Raw genomic sequence first — 16,034 nt, 5'->3', positions numbered from 1 at the left:
GGGAACCTACCAAAAGTTCTGAGGGCTTTAGTAGGTACATGACACCTGACAGAGCTATTATCACTCTAAAGTCTAAAGACATAAAAGTGTGTTACTGGGGGGAAGGGGTTACGTGGACACTGAGAAAGCAGTGCTGTGCTGGGCTGTAGTAAAGAGGATCAGGTAGGTGCTCAGGTGACAGGAGGTAACACCAGGCTGGCTGGTTTCAGAGCTCTAGGCCGCAATGAAGGGTCCAGTGAGGAAGCCTTGGCTTAAGGAAGGGGAAATACAGTTGTTTGCCTTGTCTCAGAGAGCAGAACCAGACCAGTGGGCAGGAGGTTCAGGGATGTGGATTTCAGTTGGTTTAAATGACTTTCAAATGGAGCTGCTCAATCGCTAGGTACTGCCCTTTAGTGAATTGACCTTTATTCTTGGATGTGCTTATTAGGCAGAGGGGCTGAAGGGGAGGTGCCCTGCCCTGTGTAGAGACAGGTATGTGAGCTCCCAGCTCCCGAGCATCCTGTGATTCCCTTGGTGACACTGTAGGTGCCAGTAACTCACAAAAATATTGTTCTTCAAGGACATAAGATACAAGATCAACATACAAAAGTCAACTGTATGCCTGACCTGTGGTGGCACAGTGGATAAAGCGTCGACCTGGAAGGCTGAGGTCGCAGGTTCAAAACCCTGCGCTTGCCAGGTCAAGGCACATATGGGAGTTGATGCTTCCTGCTCCTCCCCCCTTGTGTCTCCCTTCTCTCTCATGGTAGACATAAAGTTGAAGATAAAATTGAGAAAATTCCTTTCACAGTAACATCAAAAGAGTAAAAATACTTAGAAATAAGAAAGAAAATGCAAGACTTATATGTTGAAAGCTATAAAATGCTAAGAAAATGTAAAAAGACAAAAATAAATGGAGAGACGTTCCATGTTCATGGATTGGAAGACTCAATATTGTTAAGATGGTAATTCTTTCTGAATTGATCCAACCCAAACAATCCCTATCAAATTCCAAAATGACTTCTATTTCTGCAGAAAATGATAAGCTGATCTCAAGATTTATATGGAAAAGACTCAAAATAGCTAAAACAATTTTGAAAAATACCAAAATCTGATGACTTTTCCAATTTCACAACATACTATAAAGTAACTAACAGTGTGGTACTGGTGTATTGATAAATCAAGGAACAGAACTGACAGTTCAGAAGTAAACCTTTACATTTATGCTCAACTGATTTTCGACAAGGGTGAATTCAGCGGGAGCAGAACAGTTTTTCAACAAATAGTATTGTGACAGCTGGATATCCATGTGTAAATGAGTGAAGTCAGACCTTCACTTTACATTGCACACAAAAATGAACTACAAATGGGTCACAGCCCTAAGTGTAAGAGATAAAATTATAACATTTCTAGAAGAAAAGGGAAAATCTTTGTTACCTTAGGTTGGGAAAAAGATTTCTTACACATGCCATCAAAATCAGGATATGTAAGAGGGAAAAATACGATCAATTGAACTTTACTGAAATTAAAAAGTTCTTCTCTCCAAAAGACACTCTTAAGAAAATGAGAAGATAGACCATACCCTGGGAGAGAATGCTCACAAAACGTATCTGACAAAGGACTTATATCCAGGATATACAAAGAGCTCTCAGTAAGAGGAGAGCCCAATTAAAAACATGGGCAAAGATGTGTATAGACATTTCTCCAGAGAAACTATAAAATAACCAATTAGCACACGAGAAGATGTATAGCATTAGTCAGAGAAGTGCATATCACAACCACATCGAGATGCCATTTCAGATTATAACAAGTGTTAGTGAGAATGCAGAGAAACTAGAACCTTCTTAAATTGTTCATAGGAGGAAAGAATGGTGTAGCCTAGCCACTGTGGAGAAGCTTGGCAGTTCCTTCCTTCCTTCCTTTTCTTCTTTCTTTCTTTCTTTCTTTCTTTCTTTCTTTCTTTCTTTTTTGACAGACACACAGAGAGAGTTAGAAAGAGAAATAGAGAGGGACAGAAAGGGAGAGAGAAGCATCAATTCTTTGTTGCGGCTCCTTAGTTGTTCATTGATCGCTTTCTCATATGTGCCCTGAGGGGGGGGAGTTACAGCAGAGTGAGCGACCCCTTGCTTAAGCCAGCAAACATGGGCTTCAACCCAGTGACCTTTGGGTGTAAGCCAGCGACCATGGCATCATGTCTATGATCCCACACTCAAGCCTGTGACCCTGCACTCAAGCTGGTGAGCCTGAGCTCAAGCCAGCAACCTCTGGGTTTCAAACCTGGGTCCTCTGTGTCCCAGTCCGACACTCTATCCACTGCACCACCTCCTGGTCAAGCACTTGGCAGTTTCTTAATAAGTTAAATATAAACTTTTATGATCCAGCAATTCTACTCCTATGAAACATGAAATCCCACATTTATACAACACTTATCAGCAAATGTTCATTGTAGCATTATTCAAAATAGCCAAATATTGAACAGAGTTCAAATGTCTTATCAGCTGGTGATGACTGGAGAAACAAAATGTGGTTCCTCATCTACAGTGGAATAGCATTCACAGTAAAGAAAGGAACATGAATGAATTTCAGACACATGTTAAGTGACTGTATGATCCCATTTATATGGAATGTCCAAAAGAAGGCAGATCTAAGAGACAGAAAGCAGATCAATGGCTGCTGGTGCAGGAAGTGGGAATGGAGACTGCAGAGGCCACAGGGCACTTTCTGAGGTGAAGGCAGTGTTCCATAACTGTGGCCGTGACTGCTTGTCAGTCCTTGCACTATATACTAAGGATGGATGAATGTTATGGTATGTTCATTTTACCCCAGAAAAGCTATTAAGAAAGCCCCAAACTGTCCCACCGATGGGGGCTGGGGCCTCCTGTTGATACAAATCCCCCAAACTTCCCGTCTAGAAGGGCAGCCACCCAGACCTCACCTCTTCTTCCTGAGTGCTTAGAGACTGTCCAGGCTTCCCTTTCCTTGTCATGCCTACAGCCTGGGGGGTGGGGGGAGCTTCTGTTTTGCTTTGCCCACCACAGGGCTGACAGCAGGTCTCCCTTGCCAAGGCCTCCTCAGGGTCTTACTGTCACCAACAAGGAGAAAGAGACCTGCCTTTGCCACTTGCTGTCCTACTACAGCAGGCTCTCTGGCTGTTCAGTCCTGGACTGGAAGGTAGACGGGAATGAGGAAACTCAGACAGGGAGTGTGATATCTTGAGGCACCCCAGGTGGACAACTGTACCTAAGTGTCACCTTCAGTTGATATACACAGTTCGACAATAAGGACAGGATAGGGCACAGCCTTGCAAACAGTTTTCTCAACAAGAATATACAATGGCAATTGTGTATGCATGGGTGGAAAAATAGGTGGTTGCCCATATTTTGTCATGTTTCATAACAACAACAAAACGACGCTTTTCTCCCCTTTTCTCTCTCTAAATTAGGAATGGCCTTGTGTGTTTACAGATAGCAGCACACCTGCGAAAGGGGGTGGTCTCAGGCAGTGGTGAGGGGTTTACTCACTTCCTTTGTTCTGGGTGATTCAGAGGGGAGGAGGGGGCAGTAACAGTTCTCCATTGGTTGCCTGCAGGCTAAGATCTGGGCTGGGTTTCAAGAGGGACAATATCACTAGGCACAATTCCTTAGGGACAAAGCTGGAGCTTAGGAGTCTCTGACTCTTCTCTTTCTCAACCCCTTTCCTGTCCAACTAGTGACCAAGTCCAGGCCCATCGGGGTTACTCCCCTCACTGGAGTGTCTCACAGAGATCCTCCCATCTCTTCAGACTGTCTCTCCTCATTGCTGACAAAGTGACCTGTTTAGAATACAGAGCTGATCATGCCACTCACTTGTTCCAAATCCTTCAATGGATCCCTCCTGCCTCCAGCTAACACCAGTTCCTGAGCACTGCACCTCTCCTCTAACACTCCTCCTGGCTGCAGAGTCCTCACTCTCTCCTTTGCTCCCTCCAGGAGGTTACCAGCCCTGGCTCAGCTAAGCTTCCCAGGCACTGTACACCCAGCCCTGCCTGGGTCCCTGGATAGACAACTGTCTCATGTGTTTCTCCAAGAAGGAGATGTGGCTTTTCACCTGGAGTCTCCACACCCGGCTCGGGCACAGAGGCTTCCACAGTGTTTGCTCAATCAGAGGCGCGCCAAGACGGGATCAGTCAGGAACCAGGGCCGCCCCAGCTTCGAGCAAACCCACATACATAGGACAGGCCTGAGCAAGCTGCAACAGGACTCTTCTTGCTATACAGGCAGGAGGTGCAATAGAGAAGAGAACAGGTGTGGAGCCAGCAGGCTGGGTCAGAACTCTGGCTCCAGCGGGGACCGGCTCCACCTCTGTGCCTTGGGGTGGGAAGAGCAGCACAGCAAGAAGCACTGATGCACTGGCGCTGGGGCAGGAGGGGCAGAGTACAGCTTTGCTGCCGACATCCCTACGGTTGTCCCAGCTCCCTTCCCCTCTCTGCTGGCGCCACAAAGCAGAAATACTGATGCATTGCTAATTTATTTCCTGCTGCATGAATATTAAAGTGATGAAGAGAGGGAGGTAAAGGGAAGGTAGTGGCGATCAGTGTGGTTCAGGGGTAGGGGTGTTTGGTGAGGGCCTGAGCGGCATGAGTTTAAGAACTAAGAGGCTAAAGGAGGAACCCAAAGCCTCCAAGGATAACAGGGGGCCCCCAAAGTTGGCAGAGGGTGCTGGAACCACTTTGGACCTTCCTCCTCTCCCTGGTCCCCTTACCTTGCAAACAACACCTCCTGAAGCTGCCATACGCCCAGCACCCTCTCCCTTCCAGAGGAAGGAGCCCCTGCTCACTGCATCTTCTGGAATGAGGCCTCACTCCCTATCCCACACTGCTGCTTCATGCACATGCTTCCCTCCTCCTGGACCACGGGCACACCATCTGCTCTCTGCAGTGCCCAGTCCCCGGCAGCACCCGGTACAGGCTGTATATGCCGCCAGCTGCTCTCAGCCCTGCTGCCTTCACTGCCCTCGCTGCCCTCACTGCCCTCCCTCCCTCAGCATACTTGAGTTTGCATGTCTGTGCGTCTCTAACATACACTTGAGAGGTTTTCAAGGGCAGTAACCTAGCCAGACTCAGTTTACTGCCCCGAGCCTCTACCTAGCCGCTGGCTGAGAGCTAGCTGGCCCCTGGGTATTTACATGGCAGAGTAGTCAGATTTCTCAGATGGCCCCAACAACCCCCACCACCAGTGTTCACAGCCCTGTACCACAGTATGAGCTGGACCCAGTAACTCACTTTTTACTAGTAAAATGCAGCAAAGGTAATGAGATGTCCCTCTGTGGTTAGGTTACAAAAGACTGTGACTTTTAGCAGATTCTCTTGTTGACTTTGAGGAAGCAAGCTACTATGTTGTTGTTGAGGTCTATATGGCAAGGGTCCAGGGTGGCCTCCAGCCAAGAGCCAGCAAGGAACTAAGGCCCTTGGTCCAACTGTTGGTGAGGAACTGAATCTTGCTGTTCTGGTCTATTTGTACCCCCACCCCCAATTCATATATTGAATTCCTAATCTCCAATAGGATGGTATTAGAACAGGGGTTGAGAACGTATGGCTCATGAGCCAGATGTGGCTCTTTTGATGGCTGCATCTGGCTCGCAGACAAATCTTTAATAAAAAAAAATAATAACATTAAAAATATAAAACATGGCCCTGGCCGGTTGGCTCAGAGGTAGAGCGTCGGCCTGGCGTGCGGGGGACCCGGGTTCGATTCCCGGCCAGGGCACATAGGAGAAGCACCCATTTGCTTTTCCACCCCCCCCTCCTTCCTCTCTGTCTCTCTCTTCCCCTCCTGCAGCCGAGGCTCCATTGGAGCAAAGATGGCCCGGGCGCTGGGGATGGCTCCTTGGCCTCTGCCCCAGGCGCTAGAGTGGCTCTGGTCACAGCAGAGCGATGCCCCAGAGGGGCAGAGCGTTGCCCCCTGGTGGGCGTGCCGGGTGGATCCCAGTCAGGCTCATGCGGGAGTCTGTCTGACTGTCTCTCCCCATTTCCAGCTTCAGAAAAAAATACAAAAAAAAAAAAAATCAAACAAAAATATAAAACATTGTCATGTATTACAATCCATTCATTTCCTACCGCTCATGTTCATGGTTGCGGGTGGCTGGAGCCAATCACAGCTGTCCTCCAGGACAACACCAAATTTTTATTGGATAATGCGTAAGGTACACGGGTTGTTGTATGGCTCTCATGGAATTACATTTTAAAATATGTGGCGTTCATGGCTCTCTCAGCCAAAAAGTTTCCCGACTCCTGTATTAGAAGGTGAGGCCCTTAGGAGGTGATAAGGTCATGAGGGTGAAGCTCTAATGAATGCGATTAGTGCTCTGATAAAAGGGACCTCAAAGAGCATTCTCATACCATGTAGGTGGCAGCAAGACCATAGTCTATGAACTAGGAAGCTGGCCCTCACCAGAAAACAAATCTGCTGACACCTTGATCTTAGGCGTCCCTGACTCTGCAACTGTGAGAAATAACTCTGTGGTTTATAAACTGCCTGGTCTGTGATGTACTGTTATAGCAGCCCAAATTGATTAAGACACCTTCCACCTACTGAATGAACTTGGAAGCTAATCCTACTCCAGCTGATGATGGCCTGGAGGAGACCCTGAAGCTGAAAGCCCAGCTAGGCCATGTGGATTGCTGCCCACAGAAATTGTGGGACAAAATACAGGTTGTGAAGCCACCATGTTTTACGGTAATTTGTTACACAGCAGTAGATAACCAGTACACAAATCAATGAGTGACACAATTCTTTAGCCTTAGCCATGGAGGAAAACAGACAGCCATTTCTTGCTCAGGCTGTGATGTATCAGTAGTACTGTTTGTGTGTTAAAAAGCCTTTTACCAAGGGAGAGTCTGAAAGTGCTAGAGGAATAGTCACATCTTTGTGCTACTGAGCCATCAAGGGACACACATGAGAAATACCAATATTTTGAGGAGTGTCCCCCCGATACTAACCCCATTCCCAGGCAAAGTGTTCCAGACAACCTTTGAAAGACACTCTGAACCTTTTGTTCATATACTTACCATCCTTGTTAGTTTATGAATCCTTCAAGGTCAAGAATTTTTTCCTAGAACATCAGCTGGCACAAACCATTTATGCTTAATAAATATTGGATGTTTATGGATTACACTGCCTTCCTAGGTAGGAAGGTTAGCTCACCCAAATGAATGGGACAAGTTAAATACAGATGACCACTAGAAAGAGCAATGAGATTGCCGCGATCTGCAAGATGGATAATACGAACACCTAAAATAGTCACTTAGTCTTTTTGATTGTTCTGGCCACTTCAGGAAGTCGCAGGACTGTGCAAGGGACACTATCGGATGCCAGGGAAGATGGACGTGCTTCACTGGGGCCTTTGGTCCCAGTAAGACATTGGTTTCTCTGAAACTTTCTAGCTTTCCACCTGACCTTGTCACACTAAGAGTGAATGCCCCTGACAAGCAGCCAGAGAGATGAACTCTGCTGACTGCACGTGAAGACCACGTGGGGTGGGAGGGGGGTGCAGGCAAGTAGCGTGCATGGACCCGTGAGGAAGGCCAAGCACGGCTTCATGGTTAAAAGAGCAGCTACACCAGACAGAAGTCTCCCTTCCTTCATCAAGCCAGATGAAGTCTAATACTAATATATCATGTTAATAAGTCATGCCAAGTGAAATATATGTGACTTTTGGTAGGATTAGATGGATTATTAGAAAGTGCCTACATACATACATACATATGTATATATATAAAGAATTCCAGAATCTTCATATGCATATATAAAGTACAATATATATCTTCACATATCTTTTTCTATGAAAGCAATTTTCTGTTTGGTTTTCCATCAAAGATACCTTAAAATTATTCAGTAATGGCCCTGCTGGTTGGCTCTGCAGTAGAGCGTCGGCCAGGCGTGTAGACATCTAAGATTTGATTCCCAGCCAGAGCACACAGGAGAAGCGCCCATCTGCTTCTCCACCCCTCCACCTCTCTCTTCTCTCTCCTCTCCTTTCCTCTGCAGCCATAGCTTGATTAAAGCGAGTTGGCCCTGGGTGCTGAGGATGGCTCCATAGTCTCTGCCTCAGGCACTAAAAAAATGGCTGTGGTTGCAACGAAGCAAAGAACCCAGATGGGCAGAGCATCGCCCCCTAGTGGGCTTGCCGGGTGGATCCTGGTTGGGGCACATGCAGGAGTGTGTCTCTGCCTCCCCTCCTCTCACTTAAAAAAAAATTATTCAGTAAGATTAGAAGCAATTTGGGAAGAATTCGGTATGCCATTTTTAACTTTGTGTTTTCTGTCTGAACCTCCGTTTTGACGGCAAAATCATTTCACACTTGGTTTTAAAGTGATGGTTTCATTTTCCTCTCCTCAAAGGCTTTGTGCCCTTTTCTGCTCTTCTCTAGATTGTCACTAGAGGTCAGCATATGCCCACATTTAATAGAGCAGTCAGCCCCCCCCCCCCATTTACAGAAAAAAAGATAATGGGGGAGGGGAAAGAAAGTTTGTGGTGCTGTGCTTTAGAAGCACACAAATTTCCATTTCCATGGGGCATTTTTATTTTACTAGTAATAAATATCAAAATGACTTTAAAGATCAAAAGACCCACATACAGGGAGGCTTATTTTTGGAAGTAGCAAGTGAATTAAGAATTCCAACCTGCCCAGGCAGTTGTGCAGTGTGGATAGAGTGTTGACTTGGGACTCTTAGGGCCCAGGTTTGAAACTCTGAGGTCTCTGCCTTGAGCATGAGATCATAGGTATGATCTCATGGTTGCTGGCTTGAGTCCAAGGTCGCTGGCTTAAAGCCCAAGGTCACTGGCTTGACAAGGGGTCACTGACTCAGCTGGAGCCCCCCCCACTCAAGGCACATATGAGAAAGCAATCAATGAACAACTAAGGTGCTGCAACTATGAGTTGATGCTTCTCATTTCTCTTCCTTCCTGTCTGTCTATTCCTTTCTTTCTCCCTCTCACCAGAAAAAAAAGAAAAAAAGAATTCTAGAATCTTCAAATCATTCCATTAAACATGTGAATCCAGACACATACCTCCCATTTTTTACTCATGTTCTCTTTCATATACTACTTAGTTTGTTTTTATTAGACTTCTCTGAGGTCAAGAGGGAACAAGTATATGTGTAATTTTTATAGAAATAAATATAACTGCCAAAATATTCAGGCAGGAGTCATAATACCAATTTTCTTTTTTTTGGAGAGTACTGACAGTTATATATGCTCAGTGATTTTAAAAAGTTGGACTATATAGAAAAACCCAGAGAATAACTAGTATTATGACTAGTATCATTAGCAGACAGGTGAAAGAACATCAAAAATGGATTCTGAACTCAGTACCCATCCAGAGGCATACAGTAGGTTCTGTCAATGTCTTAGAATAGCTGTCAATAACAATTTTCATTTGTGGAGGTTGGGCCTTTTACATATGTTCTCGCCTGCCCCTCACCAGCACCACACTAGGCGGCCATGAGTAGTCTCAGGTGAGGGCAAGGAGACAGAGGCTGGCTAAAGGACACACCCTCTGCACATCCTGCTGTGTAACTTGTAATGTGTATGCCTCACCTCCTTGGCTTCTGGTCACTCACTGAGCATTTGTTATAAATACTACATCTATATTTTTAAGACACAAATTGTAAACAGACTCCACGTGTCACATTGCACACAAGCTATCTTTGTCCTTGGCACTGGTTCTTGAGGCAACTTTAGATTGGGCGACATCAGGGTGTGGGTCCTAGTCCTGAAGTAGGAGCAGGTGAGAAGGAAGGTCTCAGATAAGGCAAGTTCCAAGAAGTTTCTAGAAGGAGGAGGAGGAACAGCCTGAGGGGGAGAAGAGCCAGAGAAGACATTGGGAGGGATCAGGTGAACAGAGAGCAGGGATAGAGAGAGCTAGGAGGAAACTGGTAAGGACTGTGGGAAATTGAGTGGGTTGCTTGTCACCAGCACCTACGTCCTCCCTTCCCCGACCCCTCTGTGAGGGGACAGGAGACAGCAAAGGCCTAAGGGGCTCGCTCCCACCTGCAGCTTCCAGGTGGACGCTGCATGGAAAAGATGACCTGCCACAAAAAAGCCATCAACAGCTTCTGGATCAACCAGGATCCCCAGCTACTCTGTCCAAGCTGAGGAGGAGAAGGTGCCATAAACACGAGTCCTTTCCAATCCGCCTGCGGTCACCCTGAGAGGCGAACCTGAGAAGAACCTCCTGCCTCAGTTGATGGTGCATGAATGGCATCTGAAGGGGCCTGTGAGAGGGAAGCGCTTCTCCACAGTCAGAAGTTTGGATGGGATCTCGTGAAACAAAGTGAATTGATTAATTAGCACTCTGGTGACTGGCTGCCATTCCTGGACAATAGAGTTCCACAAGTTTTTGTGCAGAAGAGTTCTTATCCTTCTATGTGCAGGCATTCAGTCCTGGCAACTTAACCTGAGCTACTGTTCTTGGTCAAAAGATGTGTTTTTTAATACAGCATTGTAGAAAAAAGCTAATTTTGTATCAAGAAAAATGAAGCTCACAGGCTACAAGCCACCATCTTGCTTACCCTGGATTTATCTGCACAAAGTGGCAGGCAGGATGGGGGAGGATAAGAAAGCCACTGCAGTCCTAGGGACTCTGGACAGCTGTCCTTGAGCATGTGTGTAAGAGGAGATAGCCTCCTTTTCTCAAGGAGAGGGTGCCCAGAGGTTCACCAGTAACACCAGAAGCTCCTCCATCTCGGCCAGGAGACCAGGCCAGCTTTGAACTGAATTTTTTTTCATTCTCTGCAAGTACAAAAACGTTATCAAGGGGCTAAGATTTTTCTAGTTCATCTTCTGGGTAAGCTGAATCTGACAACATAGTTGTTGAATATCTATTCCCTAATCATCTTTCCAGGTTTGCATCACAGAGGAAAAGGATACCGCACTTCCTTCAGTTCGGCTCCCTAAGCAAAATCTCGCAGTGAATGGTGAGGTCTAACCACCACCAGAGGGAAGGGTGGCCACCACCCCAGGGAAATACCCATATCACACAAAGGCTGTGAGAGGCCAAAGGGAAGCCAACAGTCTAATCCTGACTTCTACTCTACTGAAAGAACACTCTTGGCTGGAATCTCTTGTAAAGGAAGAAAGTTTAGCTAGGCAAGAAAATACTGTCTGCATGTTGCAACTTCTAGCATAACAAATAAGCTTCAGGCTCTGCTCCTCACTTTGCTTAGGCAGAGAGTTGGACAGGGTGGATTACTTGGCATTTAATTGCTTTTCTTCTTAAATATACAATTCTTTGGCATTTTATCCCATAGGTACTAAGCACTCTTCAGGTTTGGCATGTGTTACAAAAATCAGGAGCCTGACCAGGTGGTGGCGCAGTGGATAGAGCATTGGACTGGGATGCGGAGGACCCAGGTTTGAGACCCCGAGGTCACCAGCTTGAGCGTGGGCTCATCTGGTTTGAGCATAGCTCACCAGCTTGGATCCAAGGTCGCTACTTGGTCTGCTGAAGCCCCACGGTCAAGGCACATATGAGGGAGCAATCAATGAACAACTAAGGTGTCATAATGAAAAACTGATGATTGATACTTCTCATCTCTCTCAGTTCCTGTCTGTCTGTCCCTATAAAAAAACCGAAAACAAACAAAAAAACCCCCAAAAAACAAAAACAAAACCCCAAAATCTAGGAGCATGAATCAAAATGAGGTCATGTGAAAATTCTATTGTCAGCATGACTACTGGAAGTGTGAGAAGGAAGGAAGAGTCCAAGAACCTACCTGCCTTCTCCCAGGGCCCTTGCCGGCACCCTAGGGGCTAAAATAATTAGTCTGCGCAAGTCCTACCTTGACCTGTATTGGCCTCCACTTGTTTTCCCATGTGGGGAAGGGTGGAAAGGGTGTTGTCATGCTGACTTCTGGGTTTTATCTCACAGCTGAGTAATTGCCCAAATTCATAATTTACATTAAAAAAAAAAAACATGTGTTGGAAATGCTCATAATATTCCCATACAAAGTTCAAAGTAAATCGAGATGAGCTCTTCCATAAGTCACACACAGTAATTACCAGGAAAAACATACGACTTTGCAGTTAAGTGGTGCCCTTTTAAATAAAGGCAAACCCTTTTATTATGCTATAATCTTAATAACAGCAAGTGGTATGCAACCCCCCCCCCCCCCCCCCACGACCCAGGGACAGCACCAGGAAGAATCAGACCTGACTCTGTGAACCAAAACAAAATGATCTGAGCACACGTTAACCCCACCCACCTCTTAGGAAATGATGGAATAATCCCAGACGCCCCCAGGGCTGCACCTCTATCTTGGTCACGTGGCTGGTCGCATCTGTGGGTTTGCTAATTACTGGTCAGTTAGACCAATGATATGACTTGCCAGGCTTTCACTCTCTGAGACCTTTCTTTGGACTAGTGACATCAATTTCTCAGGCCAGTAGAATAATAAAGCCTTCTCTACTTCACTTTTTTATTTTGAAATATATATATATTTTAAATTGATATCTCTCAGAGGAATTGATAGTGTTTGGTTTCAGTTGAAGTAGGGGTGTAAGTCATCTCCTGATTTCTCTCCTTTCCCAGGCATTGCCATGTTTCCTGCACCCTGACAAGCTCCTGGCTCCCCATCCTTCCAGCCTTTGCTTGGACAGAACCCAGTCAAGTTCTCACCCAATTCTCAGTTGCCTCAGGATCAGGGTCAGGGTGCAGCACCCCATCCTGAAGCTCACATGCCCAGCACGTCACCCTTGCCCAGAGGCCAGGGTGGGGCTGAACTGATGATGTTGGGTAATCCCCCAGGAGCCTTGCTAAGCAGGCAACCCTCCCTGGGCCCAAAGAACACACCCCATGGGGTGTGTCTCCCATTACGCACCTTATTACCGTGGGGGTGATCTCCGCACAGAAGAACACACTGAGGCTTCCCACTGCATGGGAGGCAAACATGCCCACGATGGAAAACGCAATGGAGAACTTGTCCTTGACACTGTCACTCATACCTGAAGGACAACCAGGAAGGAATGGTGAGGAAGGCAGAAGGGAAGGGAAAAGGAAGCTAGTAAGGCAAGGGCAGAGAGCAGGGGGAGGGGGCAGAGGGAGGCCTGGGAACACGTGAAGCGTCTCCTCTCTCCCCCACTCTCCAGTTTGAGGGGCAGACCAGGGTGCTTAGTCCCCTCTGGAGATGGGGGAGCACCTCCGGGAGCGGGAGGTCAGACCCTCTGGGCAGCAGACTTTGCTCTGGTTCCTGCAGGTCCCTTGAGGGCCTTGAATGCTGGCGCCCATGCTGCCTCTGCCAGAATTGCTCAGGCCAGAAGCTGGCCTGGCAGGAGGAAGGCTGGTGGCCTCTCCCGTGCCTCGGCAACACCCGTTCCATCCCCGCCTGCCTTGCTGGTTCCAAAGAAAGGCTCTGCACTCCAGAGGGCTCTGGCTTCAGGTCTGCCCAGTGCAATCAATACATGGGACAGGGTGTCTTAGGCTTGATTTAAGGAAACAAAAACTCAATTAACCCAAACAGAAGAATATATGGGCCTGGAGAGAAAAGGCTCAACCAACCAAAGCACATTTGTAGTGGACCCGAGTCTGACCTCACGCCGAGGCGGCATCTAGCACGGAGCAATAGCATTCAGGTGGGGGTCACACATCTGAAGCACAGCTCGGTGCCCTGCAGGGCTGCGTGGGGACCTCAGGGCTCTCACTGTGGAGGGCCTAGTGGCATCAGCTTGAGTCAGGCCAGGCACATGTGACCAGCAGCACTGAGGGCCCGGCGGTGGCTCTGCCATCCCTGTGGTGGAGAGCAGCGAACTTGCATGATCACAAGGGATACAGCCACTTCCCTGGGCAGCAGGGGCAGCCAGGCCTCCAGCACTGCCGGCTTTCTGCTCTTGCCCAGGCACTGTCCCTAAGACGCATGACATCTGTGTGTGGGTGGCAGCGGAGGGCTAGTGCTGGCTGAGGCGCCGGTGCCAGGGGAAGAGGCGAGGGCATGCGAGCAAGCTGGGCACACACAGGAGAACAAGCCGTTCTTTCTAGAGGTATGAGGAAGTAGAGAGCACAGAAATATGCTTATAGTGTCCAACCTACGGCCAACTTCAGCTGCAACTCTTGGAGGGTAAGGGGGGAGACAGGGGAGGGAAACCACAGGTCTGTGAGTGTTTACAGAAACGCCCATTTGGCTGCAATACAAAGATTACACGCACAGCACTGTGTCCAGGGCTCACCTGAGTCAGGATGCTGGCTGTATTTTCCAATCACTGGCCAGTGGAGATGGTGGTGACCACACGGACGAGGATGAAGGAAGTGGAAAAAGAGGGAGAGAGAAAGCACATTAGGTATAAGGTGACCACTATGTGTTTCCATGTGACTTGCATCTCCATGAAGTCCCAGGTCTGGGGCCAGAGTGCTTGAATCAGCACTTGACTGAACAAAACTTTCTGTTCTGAAGACTCAGATCCTGGGAAGAAAACAGCTCTTCAGAACAGAGACTGTGGCACCTCCCCGACCTCAAGCCAAAGCACCCCTTTCATTGTGTGTAAGATGACCACTGCTAGCCCGCACTCCCGGGGGCCTCGGTGCTGGGGGGGCAGGCCCGGCAGGCGGCCTCCCCCACGCTTGGAGTGCTCATCCTCAGACTACTTGTCCTTTGTACAAAGTTCCTGTGGCATTCCTGCTTGGGGACAAAGAGCATTTTGATGCTCCTGGGAGCTGCTACTGCCCTGTATGTCCACTTGAATGTCCACTCACAGAGGCTCCCTGGAAGGGTAGCTGGGGAGACCCCACTGGGGACAGGATGGTTGGGAGACAGACACCATTTATCCATTTCCTTGTCAGTCACCTCTGAAACAAAGACCAGTCTTCCAGCGAGATGCAGAATGCGTGAGAATTTGCCTGTTAGGAAAATGGCTCGCGAGGTCAAAACCAGCTGTTGTACAACCTGGTTTGCACTGCAGGGCTGAGGACGGTGTTGTTTTTCTTTCTCCTCCTTCCATTCCGAATGTTGACTGCCTCAGCCTCATCACACAAACCTGAAACACTAGAAGGCTCTGATCCATGTGCAACTGGACAGTCACTGTGCCCAATCCCCACAGCCTGGGTAGCTCTCCTTGTGAAGGACGGGAACAATCAGTGGCCTCTGTGTCCCCACAGTGTTTGAGCTTGTACCAGGAGTGCCGTGTCTGGGTGAGAAGAGGGCTCAGCTGCCCTGCTCATTTGTGTCTCACCACGAGTGGGTCAAAGCGACTTCTGTGGCTTCTCCCATGCACAGAGGGAAGGTGGGTGTTCGCTCATGGGGAGCTGTTCTGAGCTCGCCTACTTACAGTTGGAGGGGCAGCATGGATTCCCTAGCATTCCTTTAAATTATTTTAAACACTGACTGAGAAATTCTGACCCAAAACAAGCTGATGAACTTAGGAATGTCTCCTAAAGAAGTAGTGCCCCAATGCAAGATAATAAAAACGTATTTCCCCCTCAGTTTCTCAGTAAAGAAACAAGTCCTCAGTTCTTCCTTGTCATGTGATGTGTCACAAAGAGTCTGGCCATGAGTGGAGCCACGCCGCCATGCTGCAGTCAGGAAGGTTCTGAGCCGGAACCCCAGGGTTGGGTGGAGGGAGGACAGGCAGTCCTATGCACATTTGCACATTTCAGTTAGAGCTGTTCTTCCCAAGTCTTCTCCTCAAGCTGCTGATTTTGGAATACTAGGTCACTGAAAACTGATCTCAAGGCCAACTCAGCCCTTTCAAACGCCCTTTGTCGGACAACAGTCCCCTCTACCCGGCCCTGTCCCACTGCCTATCCCACTGCCAACCCCACTCACGGTTGAGGAGCCCAAGCTGCAGGAGTGAGGCCAGCGCTGTGAGGATCATGAAGAGCAGCAGCCCGCCCCTGCGGCCCAGGAACCTGACCACCACGCACATGGCCAGGCAGGATGCCAGGGCGATGCTGGCCATAGTGTAGTAGTCAGCGTAGAAGTTCTCGAGGAGCGGCACCTTCACCTCATGGCCCATCATGCTCCTTGCGAAGCAGTGGTGGATCCCGTACCCCGTCAGCCTGTGGGAGACACGCAGGGACAGGGGCTGTGT

At 48.1% G+C, this 16,034-nt stretch overlaps 1 protein-coding gene across 4 annotated transcripts in view; it reads right to left on the bottom strand.

Moving 5' to 3' along the window:
• The window catches only part of SLC22A23 (solute carrier family 22 member 23), a 212,744-nt gene that overhangs the window by 3,327 nt on the left and 193,383 nt on the right, over nucleotides 1–16,034 (bottom strand). For all 4 annotated transcript variants that reach the window (XR_010730409.1, XR_010730410.1, XR_010730411.1 and 1 more), the window contains exons 7-9: nucleotides 15,770–16,002; nucleotides 14,178–14,210; nucleotides 12,836–12,959 (exon numbers count right to left, since the gene is read on the bottom strand). Coding sequence is in view for 1 of the 4 variants with exons in the window: in XM_066268495.1 (XP_066124592.1) it covers nucleotides 12,836–12,959; nucleotides 14,178–14,210; nucleotides 15,770–16,002 (390 nt within the window). In the remaining 3 variants the exon portion in view is untranslated. The remainder of the gene's footprint in view (nucleotides 1–12,835; nucleotides 12,960–14,177; nucleotides 14,211–15,769; nucleotides 16,003–16,034) is intronic.

Source organism: Saccopteryx bilineata, chromosome 3, assembly GCF_036850765.1.
Source record: "Saccopteryx bilineata isolate mSacBil1 chromosome 3, mSacBil1_pri_phased_curated, whole genome shotgun sequence".
NCBI classification, from domain to species: domain Eukaryota; kingdom Metazoa; phylum Chordata; class Mammalia; order Chiroptera; family Emballonuridae; genus Saccopteryx; species Saccopteryx bilineata.
Note: the sequence above shows the minus strand (reverse complement) of the source record. Positions and strands in the feature narration are given on the sequence as shown.